The following is a 15346-nucleotide window of genomic DNA, read 5'->3' as shown; positions in this document are numbered from 1 at the left end:
CAGATTACACTAAATCGGAACCTTAACCATGACAAGGATGAACAATATCTGAACAATATCTGACCCGGTGTCATCACCCTATGGCTTTGTTGCATTACATGCATGGATGTTTATCAGCAAATTGAAGTCACTTTTTATTTTTATAGAGCAAAATGAAGGACACTGAGGTAACAAGGCCTCAGACTGGACTGGTATAGACCTTTCAGAGAGCAGAAGTAGTCTTTGCCTATTAGGTATTATTAGAAGCTTATGATTGGATATCATTCTGTTCAGAACATTAGACGTCCTCCCACATGTCGGTTAAGAAACCCACCTGTCTTAATCAAACGTTCTGCAGCAACTGGGCGGATCGTCTGTGTCCGGAAGTAATATTGACTCCAAGCTTTCCCTAATGGCCGTTTCCTTGACTGGCAGCTGGAGGAGGCCAATGACCTGCTGCGGGCAGAGTCGGACACGGCGGCGCGGCTGAGGAAGAGCCACACGGAGATGGCCAAGTCCATGAGCCAGCTGGAGGGGCTGAACCGCGAGCTGCAGGAGAAGTGCCGTTCATCTGACGGGGGGAGGGCCCAGCTGGAGAAGGAGCTGCTGCAGCTACAGAGCATGCTGGACTCTGAAAGGAGGTGCTACAGCCAGGGATCAGAGGAGATCCACGAGCTGCAAGGTACCATTTGGCTACATCATAATTCTCCACACTTCTCCCTAAAGTGTGCACTTTTTAATCTTTATTCTGATCCCCATTAGCCGACAGCTACTCTTCCTGCGGTCTATACAAAATCAAATCAAATGTATTTAAATAGCCCTTCGTACATCAGCTGATATCTCAAAGTGCTGTAACAGAAACCCAGCCTAAAACCCCAAACAGCAAGCAATGCAGGTGTAGAAGCACGGTTATACATACAACAACAAATACATATCTAAGCACTCAGCTAAGCATGGTCTCTCCAATCAAAGGCTCTTAAATCTATATAGGGGAGTGCACGAGACAAGGAAAAGGGTGGCGATTTTGGACACACTGGCCCAAAGACTGCACTCATTGTTCTATGAGTAAATGTGACTACGACATGACTCTGTGTTTGAGTAAATACGAGGTGTCTGACTGCATGTGTTAGAACTAGAATGGATTCATGTGGTGGCCTACACCCATTTTAGTTTGCTTTACAGTAATACCTCAGTCACTCTTACTTAGCTGTTCAACTAACTTCAAATGATCTGAAGTGAAGTCACTCGCTGTTTAAGAGACAGCTGGGGATTATTAGCTCCAGTTCTAACCATTCTCATTCATCACATTAGACATGCCCAGGCACTGTCCAATGCCTACAGAACTCTTTGTACAGTAGGAGAGGCTCGGGGGTGAATATATCTGAGGGATTGTGTTGAAATATTGCTCTTAATTCCGACTGAATTTGAAGTGGTACAGAAGTCCACATTGACTAGAAAAAATAATACTTTATTGTCCAGTGTCCTTACAGTCCAGACTTTTGTAGATGTACAGATATAGTTTTCCAAGTCTTAAAGCTATGCATTCTGCTGCGTTGAGCACGTTGCACAAACCCCTGTTTTGACTGTGTGTGTGTGTGTGTGTGTGTGTGTGTGTGTGTGTAGTGCGGACGGCTGGTCTTCAGGAGGACAATAAGAACTTGAAACTCGGCCTGTCCAAAGTGGAGGCGGAACGCAAGCAGGCCCAGGAGAGGAGAAACAACCTGGAAAAGGTTTGTGCCCTCCCAAGTCTCTCCACACGTCACATACAAACCCATACTATGCGTTCTCCTGCTAACACAAAACCTGCCGTTGATATCCAGTTACTTGTGAAGTCCACCTACTGTCAGTAGGGGTCCAAATGGAAGTATAAAAATAAATAGAATATCAAATTAAACAGCTGTGCTCCTTTATTAGCTTATTTTCTTTTCAATCTTGACAAAGTAAATCAAACATTTTAGACAAATAAAAACATCATAACCAAAAGTTCATCTAACTGGTATTTTAGTCCCCTTATTCGCAGTGTCTCTCCCATAAAGATCAGCAGAATGACTGTTTTTCCGGATCAAGATGGACACGCTGCTCGTATGCAAATGTCCATTCTTGGGATTCTTTATGCAATTCAGTGTTGTCTCCCAACAGGAGAAGAACAACCTGGAGATTGACCTGAACTACAAGCTGAAGACTCTGCAGCAGCGTTTGGACCAGGAGCACACAGAACACAGAGTGACGCGGGCCCAGCTCACTGACAAATACGAGTCCATTGAAGAGGCCAAGTCAGCTGCCATGCATGGTATTTCTGAGCCTGTGTTGGAGCATACCCTATCTGTCTCCTTTTTCTGTTTGTCACCCCCCCCCCCCCACCTGCACCACTCTTACCCAGGGGGCACTGGATGGAAAGGGGCGGAATTCAGGGAATGTACTCCGCTCCCCTCCATGTGGCATGTCGAGACTTTACCCCCCCTACGTATTAAAAAGCTGGACCACATCCCACCTTCCAAAAACAGAAATGACTGAGACTGTCTAGCACTGAAGCAACATTTACTTGTCTTCTAGCAGTTGTTGCAGTCCTGACCCTTTTCGATGTAGTTTATTTGAAATGACTGAGCACGAATGTCCTATTAAATCTGTCGGTAAGATCCTCCATAGAGTGACGGATGGACGGTTGCAACTGGGTGACACGTCTTCCTTTCTTCCCTCCAGCGGTGCAGCAGAAGGTGTCGGAGGAGAGCGGGGCGAGGATGCGAGCGGAGAGCAGGGTGGTGGAGGTGGAGAAGCAGTGCTCCATGCTGGAGTTTGACCTCAAGCAGTCAGTGCAGAAGATGGAGCAGCTGATGAAGCAGAAGGAGAGGCTGGAGGACGAGGTGAGCACCACCGGATGTTAACTCGTACTGTCGGGGGTGGATGCCCACGGTCGCGTGCTGAAAACCTTCAACTTTCTCCTGGTATAACCTGTGCAGTTAGGACATACTGTTTGTCTCCTAACACATGGGGTTCCCTCCCTCTTTCCTCTCAGGTGAAAGGTCTACGGATGCAGCTGGAGCAGGAGTCCAGTAAGAGGCTGCTGGCCCAGAACGAGCTGAAGAGCCGCTCGCAGGAGGCCGACCGGCTGAAGGGCTCGGAGAAGCAGCTGAAGCAGGAGATCAACGCGGCACTAGAGAGCAAACGGTCGCTCGAGTTCCAGCTCGCACAGCTCACCAAGTGAGACTACCCTCCAAAACTAGTTGCATGTTGTCAAAGCCCACCACAGTTTGACTTACCCCAAATAATAGAGTATGTTGAGTTTACCACTAGTCACTCATACAAGGGTCAGAGATCTTTTCATCCCCCTAATGTTTATTAGTTGGGATGGGGGTTGGGGGATCTGATCCTAGATCTGTGAGTAACTTCTAGCTGGATTCTCAACAGGCCCACATTGAGCATCGTCTCAATGCATGTTTACCTCCCTTCCAAATGTGTGCAATACCTTTCAGCCACACTTATCCGTCTTCATTAGCTCAACTCTATTCTGAAAGTCTAACATTCTGTAAGAGTCTTTTAGTTTGACGTTTTTCCTTCCTGCAGCTAGCTAATACCGCTTTGGGAGTCAAGACGTTAAATGGCCCTACAATTGGTTGATATTCCAGTAAAAAGGCTCTTATTCCAGCTTAGAGGGTAATTGTGGCAAAGCTGCCCTCTGACAATGTTTACACCACAGGATTAAGGATTAGCCTGCAGTCTAGCTCCTCCCACCAGACCAGACTGACTGGACTGTTAATCCGGCTGCTGAGCGTTCTGTAGGTTTCCGCCTACGGAGCTCTGCAAGCAGTGGTGGTGGTGGTATTCCCCAGATAATTACAGCCCTGGCACATATTGGATAGTACAGTGTCATTAGGTTCATAATCTATACACACATTTTGGGGCTGACAAGTTTGATCGCTTCTTGATGATTTTATCTGAATTTCCCTTTCAACACTGATTTGGTTGTTTTGAAACTCCAATATGTTAAATCGTGTGGTTTGTATGTCTGTCTTCCAGGCAGTACAGGGGCAACGAGGGACAGATGAGGGAACTTCAGGACCAGCTTGAGGCCGAACAGTATTTCTCAGTGAGTAGGACCCATCTACCCCACTCTCCGATAACCTGGCTTAGTGGCTAACTTAATTGCCATATCTCCTCTCTCTACCCCTCCCAGACTCTTTATAAAACTCAGGTGAAGGAACTGAAAGAGGATATTGAGGAGAGGAACCGGCAGGTCCAGGAAGTTCAAAAGAAGGTGCAGGAGCTGCACAGCGAAAGGTAACAAATCACAAAATGGAAACCGTTATAAATCAGGCATTTGTCAATGTAGCAATAATATGTATTGCAATCATACGTACTTCAAATACGGCGTGCATCTTTTTTCCACCACTCTACTTTCAAATCTCCACGCAGAGTGATTTATTATTCAATTTTAAACCGTGTGTGTCCATCCTCCCTCCCACCAGGGACTCCCTGTTGGCCCAGCTGGATCTGACAGTGACCAAGGCGGAGTCGGAGCAGCTGGCCAGGGCGCTCCAGGAGGAGCAATACTTTGAGCTGAGCCAGGAGAACAAGAAGACCACGGCCAGACACAAGCAGGAGGGCACCGAGAAGGATGCCACCATCGCACGGGTCAGTTACAGCGTGCCTCAATACACACTGCTCTCCTGCATTGTAAATGAATGTCAGGGAAAATGCATACCTACCCAGGAATAGGGACACAGAGGAAACAACAGCTTGGTATACTTTCAATATTGGGATATTTAATGATTGTTTTTGTGTGTCTCAGGCAGCTGTAGAACACCTATATTTTAAACCTCTGAATGCATCTCTCCCCAGCTTGAGGATTCCAACAAAACTCTGACCAAAGATGTGGAGAACCTCAGCAAGGAGAAGGCCGAGCTGAACAACAAGCTTCGCATTCAGGAGGAAGGTAGCGCCAAGACTCAATTGTCATAATTTGGTGTAATTACTATATTCTAGGTCTATGGGTAAGGTCAACATAGGCCCTTGTATGTCCCCGATGGGTCAGTTAGATCCCTGTAAGACTGCCTAGTTTCCTCAGGCTGTACCCTTCTTTCCTGCAGAGTATGCCTCCCAGAAAGAGGAGATTACAAACGCAATCAAGGCCAACTACGAGAAGGTTCTCAGCACAGAGCGCACGCTCAAGACTCAGGTGAAGACGCTTCATCCTTACACCACAATTTACATTACAGAATTCTACATCAATAGTTATCCTTATTTGCATCCAAACACCTCAACCAGTTGCCCCAATTCGTTATACCTTAACCTTACCTCAACTGGTTACCCTATTTGATCCCAACCCTCAACTGTGTCTCCAGGCGGTGAACAAGCTGGCAGAGATCATGAACAGGAAGGATATGAAGCTGGACACCAAGAAGAAGGGCAACACGACCGATCTGAGGAAGAAGGAGAAGGAGAACCGCAAGCTGCAGCTTGAGCTCAAACAGGAGAAGGACAAGTTCAACCACATGGCCATTAAGTACCAGAAGGAGCTCAGTGAGATGCAGGCGGTCAGTAATACATTGTCAGTCAATTGAACAGTGGGGTCAAATTGGTCTGAAAATCATCTGACGATGATCATGGGAACATTTTTTAATTAATAGTATGCTTTAAAATAGTACAAAAAAAGCACCCTTTTAGGTAAAAGAGTGAGGTAATAGGACAGTTAGGAAGATTTAGTCAAATACATTCCTAATTTAGAACAGAGCTGAAAGTCAATAGTGAAAGGCAGTGCTACATTCCTCCTCGACGGTGCTTCTGATCTTCCCTAAAGTGACTACATATTCACTGTTTGCCTCTCCTCTTCGACAACAGCAACTGTCCGAGGAGTGCACGTACCGCAACGAGCTGCAGATGCAGCTGGACAGCAAGGAGAGTGACATCGAGCAGCTGAGGGAGAGGCTCAACGACCTGCAGCTGCGCATGGACAACTCCAGCGTCACCAGCCTGCAGATGGACGAGACGGACAGCAACATCGCCGGTAAGTTCACCGTGCGAGTCAACTGACCCGAGGGCAGCTGTGTCAAAGGACGGGCTAGGCCAAACACCCTCAAACCCTGTTCGTGATGAGCCACAGCACACATGATTCAGCGAAGGGGGGATGATGCTAAGCTGGGACAAAAATCTACAGTACTACAGCATGATTTAAATCTTATCAATCCTAGCCATTCCAAGTTATTAAACCATTCCATGACTGGTTGAGCTATGACTGTATTGTTCTGAAGCAGTGAAGTACCTAGAGTGCATTCGGAAAGTATTCAGACCCCACATTGTAAGTATCACATATACAGTTGAAGTCGGAAGTTTACATACACTTAGGTTTGAGTCATTAAAACTAGTTTTTCAACCACTCCACAAATGTCTCGTTAACAAACTATAGTTTTGGCAATTCGGTTAAGACATCTACTTTGTGCATAATTTTTCCAACAATTGTTTACAGACAGATTATTTCCCTTATAATTCACTGTATCACAATTCCAGTGGGTCAGAAGTTTACATACACTAAGTTGACTGTGCCTTTAAACAGCTTGGAAAATTCCAGAAAATGATGTCATGGCTTTAGAAGCTTCTGATAGGCGAATTGACATCATTTGAGTCAATTGGAGGTGTACCTGTGGATGTATTTCAAGGCCGACCTTCAAACTCAGTGCCTCTTTGCTTGACATCATAGGGAAAAAAATAAAATAAATTGTAGACCTCCACAAGTCTGGTTCAGGCTTGGGAGCAATTTCCAAACGCCTGAAGGTACCACGTTCATCTGAACAGACAATAGTATGCAAGTATAAACACCAGAGTTTAACGTACTTTGGTGCAAAAGGTGCAAATCAACCCCAGAACAACAGCAAAAGGACCTTGTGAAGATGGTACAAAGGTATCTCTATCCACATAACCTGAAAGGCCGATCAGCAAGGAAGAAGCCACTGCTCCAAAGCCGCAGTAAAAAAAGCCAGACTACGGTTTCCAACTGCATATGGGGACAAAGATCGTACATTTTGGAGAAATGTCCTCTGGTCTGATGAAAGGTCTGATGAAACAAACAGAACTGTTTGGCCATAATTACCATTATGTTTGGAGGAAAAGGGGGAGGCTTGCAAGCCGAAGAACACCATCTCAACTGTGAAGCACTGCTGTGGCAGTATCATGTTGTGGGCGTGCTTTGCTGCAGGAGGGACTGGTGCACTTCATAAAATAGATGTCATCATGAGCAAGAGAAAATATGTGGATATATTGAAGCAACATCTCAAGACATCAGTCAGGAAGTTAAAGCTTGGTCGCAAATGGGTCTTCCAAATGGACAATGACCCCAAGCATACTTATACAGTTGTGGGAAAATGGCTTAAGGACAACAAAGTCAAGGTATTTGAGTAGCCATCACAAAGCCCTGACCTCAATCCTATAGAAAATGTGTGGGTAGAACTGAAAAAACGTGTGCGAGCAAGGAGGCCTACAAACCTGACTCAGTTACACCAGCTCTGTCAGGAGGAATGGGCCAAAATTCACTCAATTTATTGTGGGAGGCTTGTGGAAGGCTACACAAAACGTTTGACCCAAGTTAAACAATTGAAAGGCAATGCTACCAAATACACTCAAGTTGTATGTGAACTTCTGACCCACTGGGAATGTGATGAAGGAAATTAAAGCTGAAATAAATCATTCCCTCTATTTTTCTGACATGTCACATTCTTAAAATAGTGGTGATCCTAACTGACCTAAGACTGGGGATTTTTACTAGGATTAAATGTATTTGGCTAAGGTGTATGTAAACTTCCGACTTCAACTGTACATAAGTATTCAGACCCTCTACTCAGTACTTTGTTGAAGCACCTTTGGCAGTGATTACTGCCTCGAGTGTTCTTGGATATGACGCTACAAGCTTGACACACCTGTATTTGGGAAGTTTCTTCCATTCTTTTCTGCAGATGCTCTCAAGCTCTGTCATGTTGGATGGGGAGCGTCGCTGCACAGCTATTTTCAGGTCTGTCATGAGATGGTTGACCGTGGTTTAAGTCCGGGATCTGGTTTGGCCATTCAAGGACATTCAGAGACTTGTCCCGAAGCCACTCCTGCGTTGCCTTGGCTGTGTGCTTAGGGTTGTTGTCCTGTTGGAAAGTGAACCTCCACCCCAGTCTGAGGTCCTGAGCACTCTGGAGCAGGTTTTCATCAAGGATCTATCTGTACTTTGCTCCGTTCATCTTTCCCTCAATCTTGACTAGTCTCCCAGTCCTTGCCCCTGAAAAACATCCCCAAAGAGTTCAATCTTGGTTTCATCAGACAAGATAATCTTGTTTCTCATGGTCGGAGAGTCCTTTAGGTCCTTTTGGCAAACTCCCAAGTGGGTTGTCATGTGCCTTTTACTGGTCACTACCATAAAGGCCTAATTGGTGGAGTGCTGCAGAGTTGGTTGACCTTCTGCAAGGTTCTCCCATCTCCACAGAGGAACTCTGCAGCTCTGTCAGAGTGACCATTGGGTTCTTGGTCACCTCCCTGACCAAGGCCCTTCTCTCTCAATTGCTCGGTTTGGCCGAGTGGCCAACTCTTGGTGGTTACAAACTTCTTCCATTTAAGAATGATGGAGGCGACTTTGTTCTTGGGTACCTTCAGTACTGCAGACATTTTTTTGGTACCCTTCCCCAGATCTGTGCCTCGACACAATACTGTCTCGGAGCTCTACGGTCAATTCCTTTGACATTATGGCTTGTTTTTTTTTCTCTGACATGCACTGTCAACCGTGAGACCTTTATATAGACAGCTGTGTGCCTTTCCAATTTATGTCCAATCAATTGAATATTCCACAGGTGGACAATCAAGTTGTAGAAACATCTCAAGGGTGAATGGAAACAAGATGCACCTGACCTTAATTTTGAGTCTCTTAGCAAAGTGTCTGAATAGTTATGTAATTAAAGTATTTCTGTTTTTAATTTTTAAATGTGGAAAAAAAATCTAAAACCCTATTTTCGCTTTGTTGTTTTGGGGGTATTGTGTGTAGTTTGAGAAAAAATATTTAATCCAATTTAGAATAAGGCTGTAATGTAACCAAGTGGTAAACGTTTAGAGGTCTGAGTACTTTCCGAATGCACTGTATAGGAGATTGCTGATTTTTCATATTTCCTAACCCACCTGGTTCAAGTGTCAACTTGAATAGTCCATTTTAAAATGACTGTTTTTCTTTGGAGACCTACCAACAATGTTTGCTGTACATTGAATGCCTGATGTGCCTGTGGTTAAAGTCCTCTCATCTCTTATTCCCCCATCTCCAGTTGGTTCTCCTTGCTCTCCCCCCCCCCTATCTTTGTATCTTCTGTTATTTTCCTTCTGTGAGTAACTCGGAGTTGTGGACCCCGATTGTGCCTGGCCTAGGCTGTACTACTGTATGTCTTTCGCATCCCTTGTGTTTTTGTTTTTTGGGGCGAGAAAGGTGTCCATCCTTCCTGTATGCTCTCGCCAACACTTTTGAAAGGCCATTCCGAGTGACAGCAGTTATAGCCCCTTTTTAGGGTATTTTAAGCAAGTTGGCTTTTGTTGAACCAAGTTGTGCCATGCTGGGGGGCATTTTCATGTACTAACCGTGAATCATAATTCACATAAGCCATTTGTAGGGTGCAAATGAACCATTTACAGTATAGAACTTCATTTAACATTTATTTCAGTACAAATTCTAACTGTACCCTATGAATGAGTCTTCTGTAGGTAATCAGTTTTAATGTTGTCAGCTGTACATTTTATTTTGCGGCAGGGCAAGCGATCATAAAATCTGAGTGACTCCTAAAGTGACTACATGAGGTTAGCTACTGTAACACTAGACTACAACAGCACTGTGTGGTTTAACCCATCACTCTGAGCACCTTTCAAAACGTGTCTGGAAACCACGATCCACACCCTTCCTTTTGAGCCTCTGTCCCTTGTGCTTCAAACAAACACTCCTTTTTTTAAAAAAAATTAGTTTTGTTTTGGCATGTTCACCTCAGAACAGAAGCGGCTCCTTTTCAGAGTCAAGGAACTCTCCACACACTTGTAGTTGAGCTTTTGATCAATTCACTGTTCTTTTGCAGCTTGCGTTGCGCCAAAGCATGCTCTTTTGTGTCGAGTCGGTAAAACTTGTAACACAATGGAAGGATATTCCCAACCATATACAGTTCCCTGCTATGTGACGGTAGACTGAGGCATCAGAAGCCCCATCAGAAGCCCCATGTTGGATGGCCAGATCCATTGAATGAGAATTTGATAAGTGGTTCATAATTCTATGGCTGGAACGGCCATGCTTGGTCAGCCGTTGACTGAGTAGAAAATAGCTGTACGCCACACATCTATCTAGACCACCATGGAGTTTAAGCTAGTCCATGTTATCTAACTGGCTGGGAAAAAATAACGTGGATGTGACTTGCTTTTAGTGAAGACATTTATACTGTCCTATATATCCCTTTTGAATGAATGCTCCTTTATGCATGAGATCTAAAACTACTGAGCTTGAAGTAACCGTATGGGATATTCTAACTGTCGGTCACATGCTATTGTATAACTACAGTTATTTTGACGTGTAACCCGGGCAGAGAAATTGAACTTGAGTTGAACTTGAAATGACTTATTATGGCCCGGCCTTGTCACATGACTTTTTGTTCTTCCCCTCCAGCTGAGTTTGAATTTAATCACTGCATGGTGTTTTGGGGACAGTGTGGCGGCCTGTACCCACAGGCTTGGTTTTCATTTGTCTATCTTGTGTCTGTGTAGAATCCAGACTGGAAGGGTGGCTGTCCATTCCTAATAAACCTAATATCAAACGATATGGCTGGAAGAAGCAGGTATGTCACCTGGACGCTTTTGAATCGATTTCCTGACATTACTGATTCAGATTTAATGGCACAGTACGGGTCGTACTGATGGTGCTGCCTAGGTGCCTACTCCTTTGGGCCAACATGATTCTTCCTAACATTATTTCTCCTCAGTATGTGGTGGTGAGCAGCAAGAAGATTCTGTTCTACAACGATGAACAGGACAAAGAACAGTCCAACCCCTCCATGGTACTAGATATCGAGTAAGTACCCTTGTTCTGTGGATTTCGTTAAAAAAAAACGACAATCTGTTTTAACACTGACAGAATATTCACCATCTTAGATGAGTTTGTTTTCTGTGAAGATTATTACTTGGGTTGTAAGAGCTCGTGTAACAGTGTCTGAGGCAGTGTATTCTGATCCCCCAATACTCACACATGGCTTGTTGTTCTGTGCAGCAAACTGTTCCACGTGCGTCCAGTCACCCAGGGTGATGTGTACCGTGCAGAGACCGAGGAGATCCCCAGGATATTCCAGGTAGGAAGGAAACTTCTGACCTGACCAATCAACCTTCTTGACCCATTGTCTTGCGTCAGAAAGCACGGAGGCCGTCTGCACTACTGGTTCGTGGCAACGCGTTCGCGTTAGAATGCCCCCATCGGTCGGAGGACGATGCCTTCTGACCTAAACCAATCAAGTTAACCAGCTCAGTATTTTTTTTTAGGTCTACAATCACCTTACTTGCCCATTCTCAAACAAGTTTTCACAGTCTGTCAGAATTAGACGTTGTTTTGAAGTGTTTGGGTACTTCTCTGTATCGTTCCAAGGTTACGTTTAGGCATGAATTCAGAATGGTTAAGGTTTGGGATAGGCTTAAAACACAAATATGAAAAAAAACCTTCCTATCGCTGGGTTCGAACATGCAACCTTTGGAACCATAGGCAGATGCTTACACTGTCCACCATCCCTGTCCACAACATCCGAGCAAAACCAAAACCGATTTAAAGGTATCACTCACCGTTGACCCCTAGTGGGCAGACGTCGAATACTGGGTGACCTGCCTGCTCAAACAGATGATTACAATCCCATTGTAGATTTTGACACCTGTCTTGAGTGCACTTCAGTCTACATTCACAATTAGTTAAGTAGACTCCTTTTTTACCCCAGAGAGACTTTCAATTAGATTTTCGGATTCAGTACTATACAACCCTGAAAGCCCCGCTTCAAACTATCCCTTTTATAAAAACGCAGAAATGTTTGGAACAGACTCTTACTCTCTCTCGTCTCCCGCCTTTAGATCCTGTATGCCAATGAGGGGGAGTGCAGGAAGGAGGCGGACATGGAGACGGTCTCGCAGGGCGACAAGACCAACTGCCTGCCCCACAAAGGTCATGAGTTCATCCCCACGCTTTACCACTTCCCCACGAACTGCGAGGCCTGCGCCAAGCCCCTGTGGAACGTCTTCAAGCCCCCACCTGCCCTGGAGTGCCGCCGCTGCCACGTCAAGTGCCACCAGGACCACCTCGACAAGAAGGAAGACGTCATTGCCCCCTGCAAAGGTACTGTCGCAGAGTTTAGGTTAGACTGACGAAACCTAAATCAGTGGGGGAAAATATACTTAAAAAATTACAAGACCAACTGCTTGATCCTGGTTTTCAGCACCAAAATAAAGGCGAGAAAGAAAAACCGGTTAAATTGAATATAATATAACTTGATTTGGCTTTCGTTAAGGGGTAAGTGGGGACTTCCTGAGTTTGTGTTCTCAGTGTTCTGCCTGCTTTTGTCTTCTCTAACAGTGAATTACGACGTTACCTCTGCCCGGGACATGCTCCTGCTAGCTCTGACCCAAGACGAGCAGAAGAAATGGATCGGCCACCTGGGCAAGAAGATCCCCAAAACACCGCCCTCCTCCTTCCTGAGGGCGTCGCCTCGCACCATGTCCACCCGCCCCGCACCCAACCAGTCCTTCCGCAAGAACCCCAAAAGCATCACAGGCAAGCCAAGGTAACCTTACATACACTCTCTGGGCCTGAAATGGCATCCTTTTCATTCTATAAAGTAGTACACTACAGTTGTCCAGAGCATCTTTTGGTCAAAAGTAGTGCACTATATAGGTAATGGGGTGTAATTTTGGACACAACCTCTGATGGTCCCACAGGGCAGCCCTTTCCAACCTCCTTGTACTGCCTTAGCAGCCACACTCGTTCTCCATAGCTTGAGGCTTGTTTTGGCCTATACAGAATATTGAGGCTAAGAGACGATAAGGGAGGTTGTGCTCCGGTCCAGAAGTCCTCTGTTCATCCCTGCTGCTGCTGGTGGACTGTCTGTGACTGTTGTCGTCCGGTCAGCCACGTGACTTGCTATTTTGTTTTCTCCTGCCCTGTGTAAAAAGCAGGTCGCAGTCTCATTCTGCTACCACAGCCTCCAGCCTCCAAGCAGCAGACGCAACATCCAGCACTTGTTGACATTAACAACAACAACTCCTCCTCACCAAATTTACAGAAGAAGTCTTAACTCTTTACACTATTGTCTCCTTACTGTTTTGGCTTGATTATTTATTATTAACAGACTGTGTTGATGGTGTATCTAACAGCAGTGGTACTGTCCTTTTGTGGTTCTTTCCCGTTTGACTTGGAACTCTTTTAATCTAATCTGACTCTAAAGTGTTTTTTTTTTTCCATTGACTAACTCTCAGGCCTCTATGCAACCTTTCCTGAAGCGTTTCCCTCAACCAAGTATGACGCCAGAGACCATGGAATGCATAATGGAGATGTAGTTGCTATGTCAAACCTGTTTTTCTATGTAATGTATTAACATCTACCGGGGGGTACTAACCAAGTGTCAAATGTCTTACTCTTTCACTGGACACCTGTTTTCTCTTTCTTCCAGCTAACCATCTGAACCATTGGATTCTATTGGGACTTTGTGTTTTTTTCTTTCCCACCTCACAAAAACAGGAGGGTCCCTATTTGATATCAAAGTCAATTAAAGCAATCTGACCAGCGCTGGAAATTTGGGATAGTTATCTGACATAAGGCATCAGGGACATTGAAAAGGCCTGCTATTCCCCCCTCACCCCCTCTTATCCTACCCTCACCCTCACCCTGGAACCTCAACTAAGACTCCCTCATCCAGCCACCACATACTTGCAACTCTTTGTTTCTTCCAGAAGATGGCGTGGCTCGTCGTTCCAAAACGTGGGACTTGGGACCTGAATGGGAGATGGAAAGACAGAGCGAGGGGCTCGTGACATGCTGTGGGTAGTACATCTTCCATGTCAGGAATAGGAAGGGTTTATGGTTGAATAAATGACTGAAGGTTTTGCTGGGACTCTTGCATGTAAACATGGTCAACGTTGAGGTACTGTGGTACAGGGATTGGCTTAACTCTGTGGAGAATGGGTACATCTCGGGGGGGAAAGTAAATGTGTGTGTGTGTGTGTCCGCCCCCGTCTGAGGAAAAAGATACTCTGTTTCCATCTAAATTGACTTCAATGCCTTTGACTGATGGACTCTGGTGGCCTTTGCTTCGATCCCTCATTACTTGGCACTCCAGCTATATCAGGGGTCAGTTGAGACAGAGTATGTATTGGGAACTGAGTATTAGATGTTTTTCAGTATTGAGTGAGGAGCGTGCAGGATCATTTAAATCTATGCATTATTTTTATGAATTATTGTAATTGCTCCAAGCCATAAGCAAATTCCATTGTAATGGCGGATAGGAGACCTAAAAAAGTATTTTCTTTTTCTTTGTGTATTCATTGGGTACATTGTTTTCTGTAATATTGTATTTTTTTGTATGTATTGCCTTACATTGACTCATAGATAAATGGTTCAAAAGGAAAACATTAAGTTAACAAATGTAAAACTGCACTGTTTGAATTGTAAATTATTTGTAGAAGACTTAACCAGGTGTAGCATTTGGTCCACCTAGTGCCTTAATGTTTGGATAATGAATTTACTGCCATATCTGTTTTGTGTTTATCTCCAAAAACAAGACAAATCCAAACTCTTCCATTTTTTTTTTTTTTTTTTTAATCTACTACATTGTGGTTTTATCAGAACGTTTCCTGTCTGGTTGGAGTATATTTTGAAATGCCTCTTTATAGACTCATTGCAATCGTGTAATGTGTCAACACAAAGTACCCAGAGTCCAGTATCTAGTTCACAACAGTTTCTGTATGGTGTACCTTGACGGAGGCTTGTTAAAAATGCAGTTATAATTATATTCATATGGTAACGTCCCATTCACGCAAATCCAGCTGTGTACATCATTTGAAGATACAAAAAAAAAATGATCATGAATAAACCGCTAATTCAAAATGTTTTTTTTTTTTTTGTTTAAGTAAAAAGAGGGAGAGGGGGAAGCACTGGAACTATGACCTACTTACTCTATTTTGTCTTGGATGAATCGCATGTTTAATTGCATTGGAGGCCGCACTGATGGATATGTGTCAATAAACATATCTTTATCTATAATCTACAGACTTCTCTTTTGTTATGTATTTAGGCAATGAGAGTGACTTTGATATACAGTGGGGCAAAAAAGTATTTAGTCAGCCACCAATTGTGCAAGTTCTC

At 44.5% G+C, this 15346-nt stretch overlaps 1 protein-coding gene across 5 annotated transcripts in view; it reads left to right on the top strand.

The window, feature by feature from the left end:
• Positions 1-15244, top strand: part of LOC139376188 (rho-associated protein kinase 1-like) — a 66780-nt gene extending 51536 nt beyond the window's left edge. The window contains exons 16-33 of one of the 5 annotated variants that reach the window (XM_071118467.1): positions 415-661; positions 1603-1709; positions 2119-2269; positions 2680-2840; positions 2993-3177; positions 3994-4063; positions 4151-4254; positions 4443-4608; positions 4816-4909; positions 5064-5152; positions 5319-5510; positions 5815-5980; positions 10726-10796; positions 10941-11029; positions 11225-11303; positions 12064-12325; positions 12563-12770; positions 13936-15244. In XM_071118467.1, coding sequence (XP_070974568.1) covers positions 415-661; positions 1603-1709; positions 2119-2269; positions 2680-2840; positions 2993-3177; positions 3994-4063; positions 4151-4254; positions 4443-4608; positions 4816-4909; positions 5064-5152; positions 5319-5510; positions 5815-5980; positions 10726-10796; positions 10941-11029; positions 11225-11303; positions 12064-12325; positions 12563-12770; positions 13936-13981 — 2487 coding nt within the window. In that variant the 3' untranslated portion in view covers positions 13982-15244. Of the gene's footprint in view, positions 1-414; positions 662-1602; positions 1710-2118; positions 2270-2679; positions 2841-2992; positions 3178-3993; positions 4064-4150; positions 4255-4442; positions 4609-4815; positions 4910-5063; positions 5153-5318; positions 5511-5814; positions 5981-9257; positions 9436-10725; positions 10797-10940; positions 11030-11224; positions 11304-12063; positions 12326-12562; positions 12771-13161 lie in introns of those variants that run through there. The other 4 variants (XM_071118470.1, XM_071118466.1, XM_071118469.1 and 1 more) reach the window with 4 other exon arrangements.
• Positions 15245-15346: the final 102 nt, after the last annotated feature.

Source organism: Oncorhynchus clarkii, chromosome 20 (genome assembly GCF_045791955.1).
Source record: "Oncorhynchus clarkii lewisi isolate Uvic-CL-2024 chromosome 20, UVic_Ocla_1.0, whole genome shotgun sequence".
NCBI lineage: Eukaryota > Metazoa > Chordata > Actinopteri > Salmoniformes > Salmonidae > Oncorhynchus > Oncorhynchus clarkii.
This window is presented reverse-complemented; position numbering and strand designations above follow the sequence as displayed.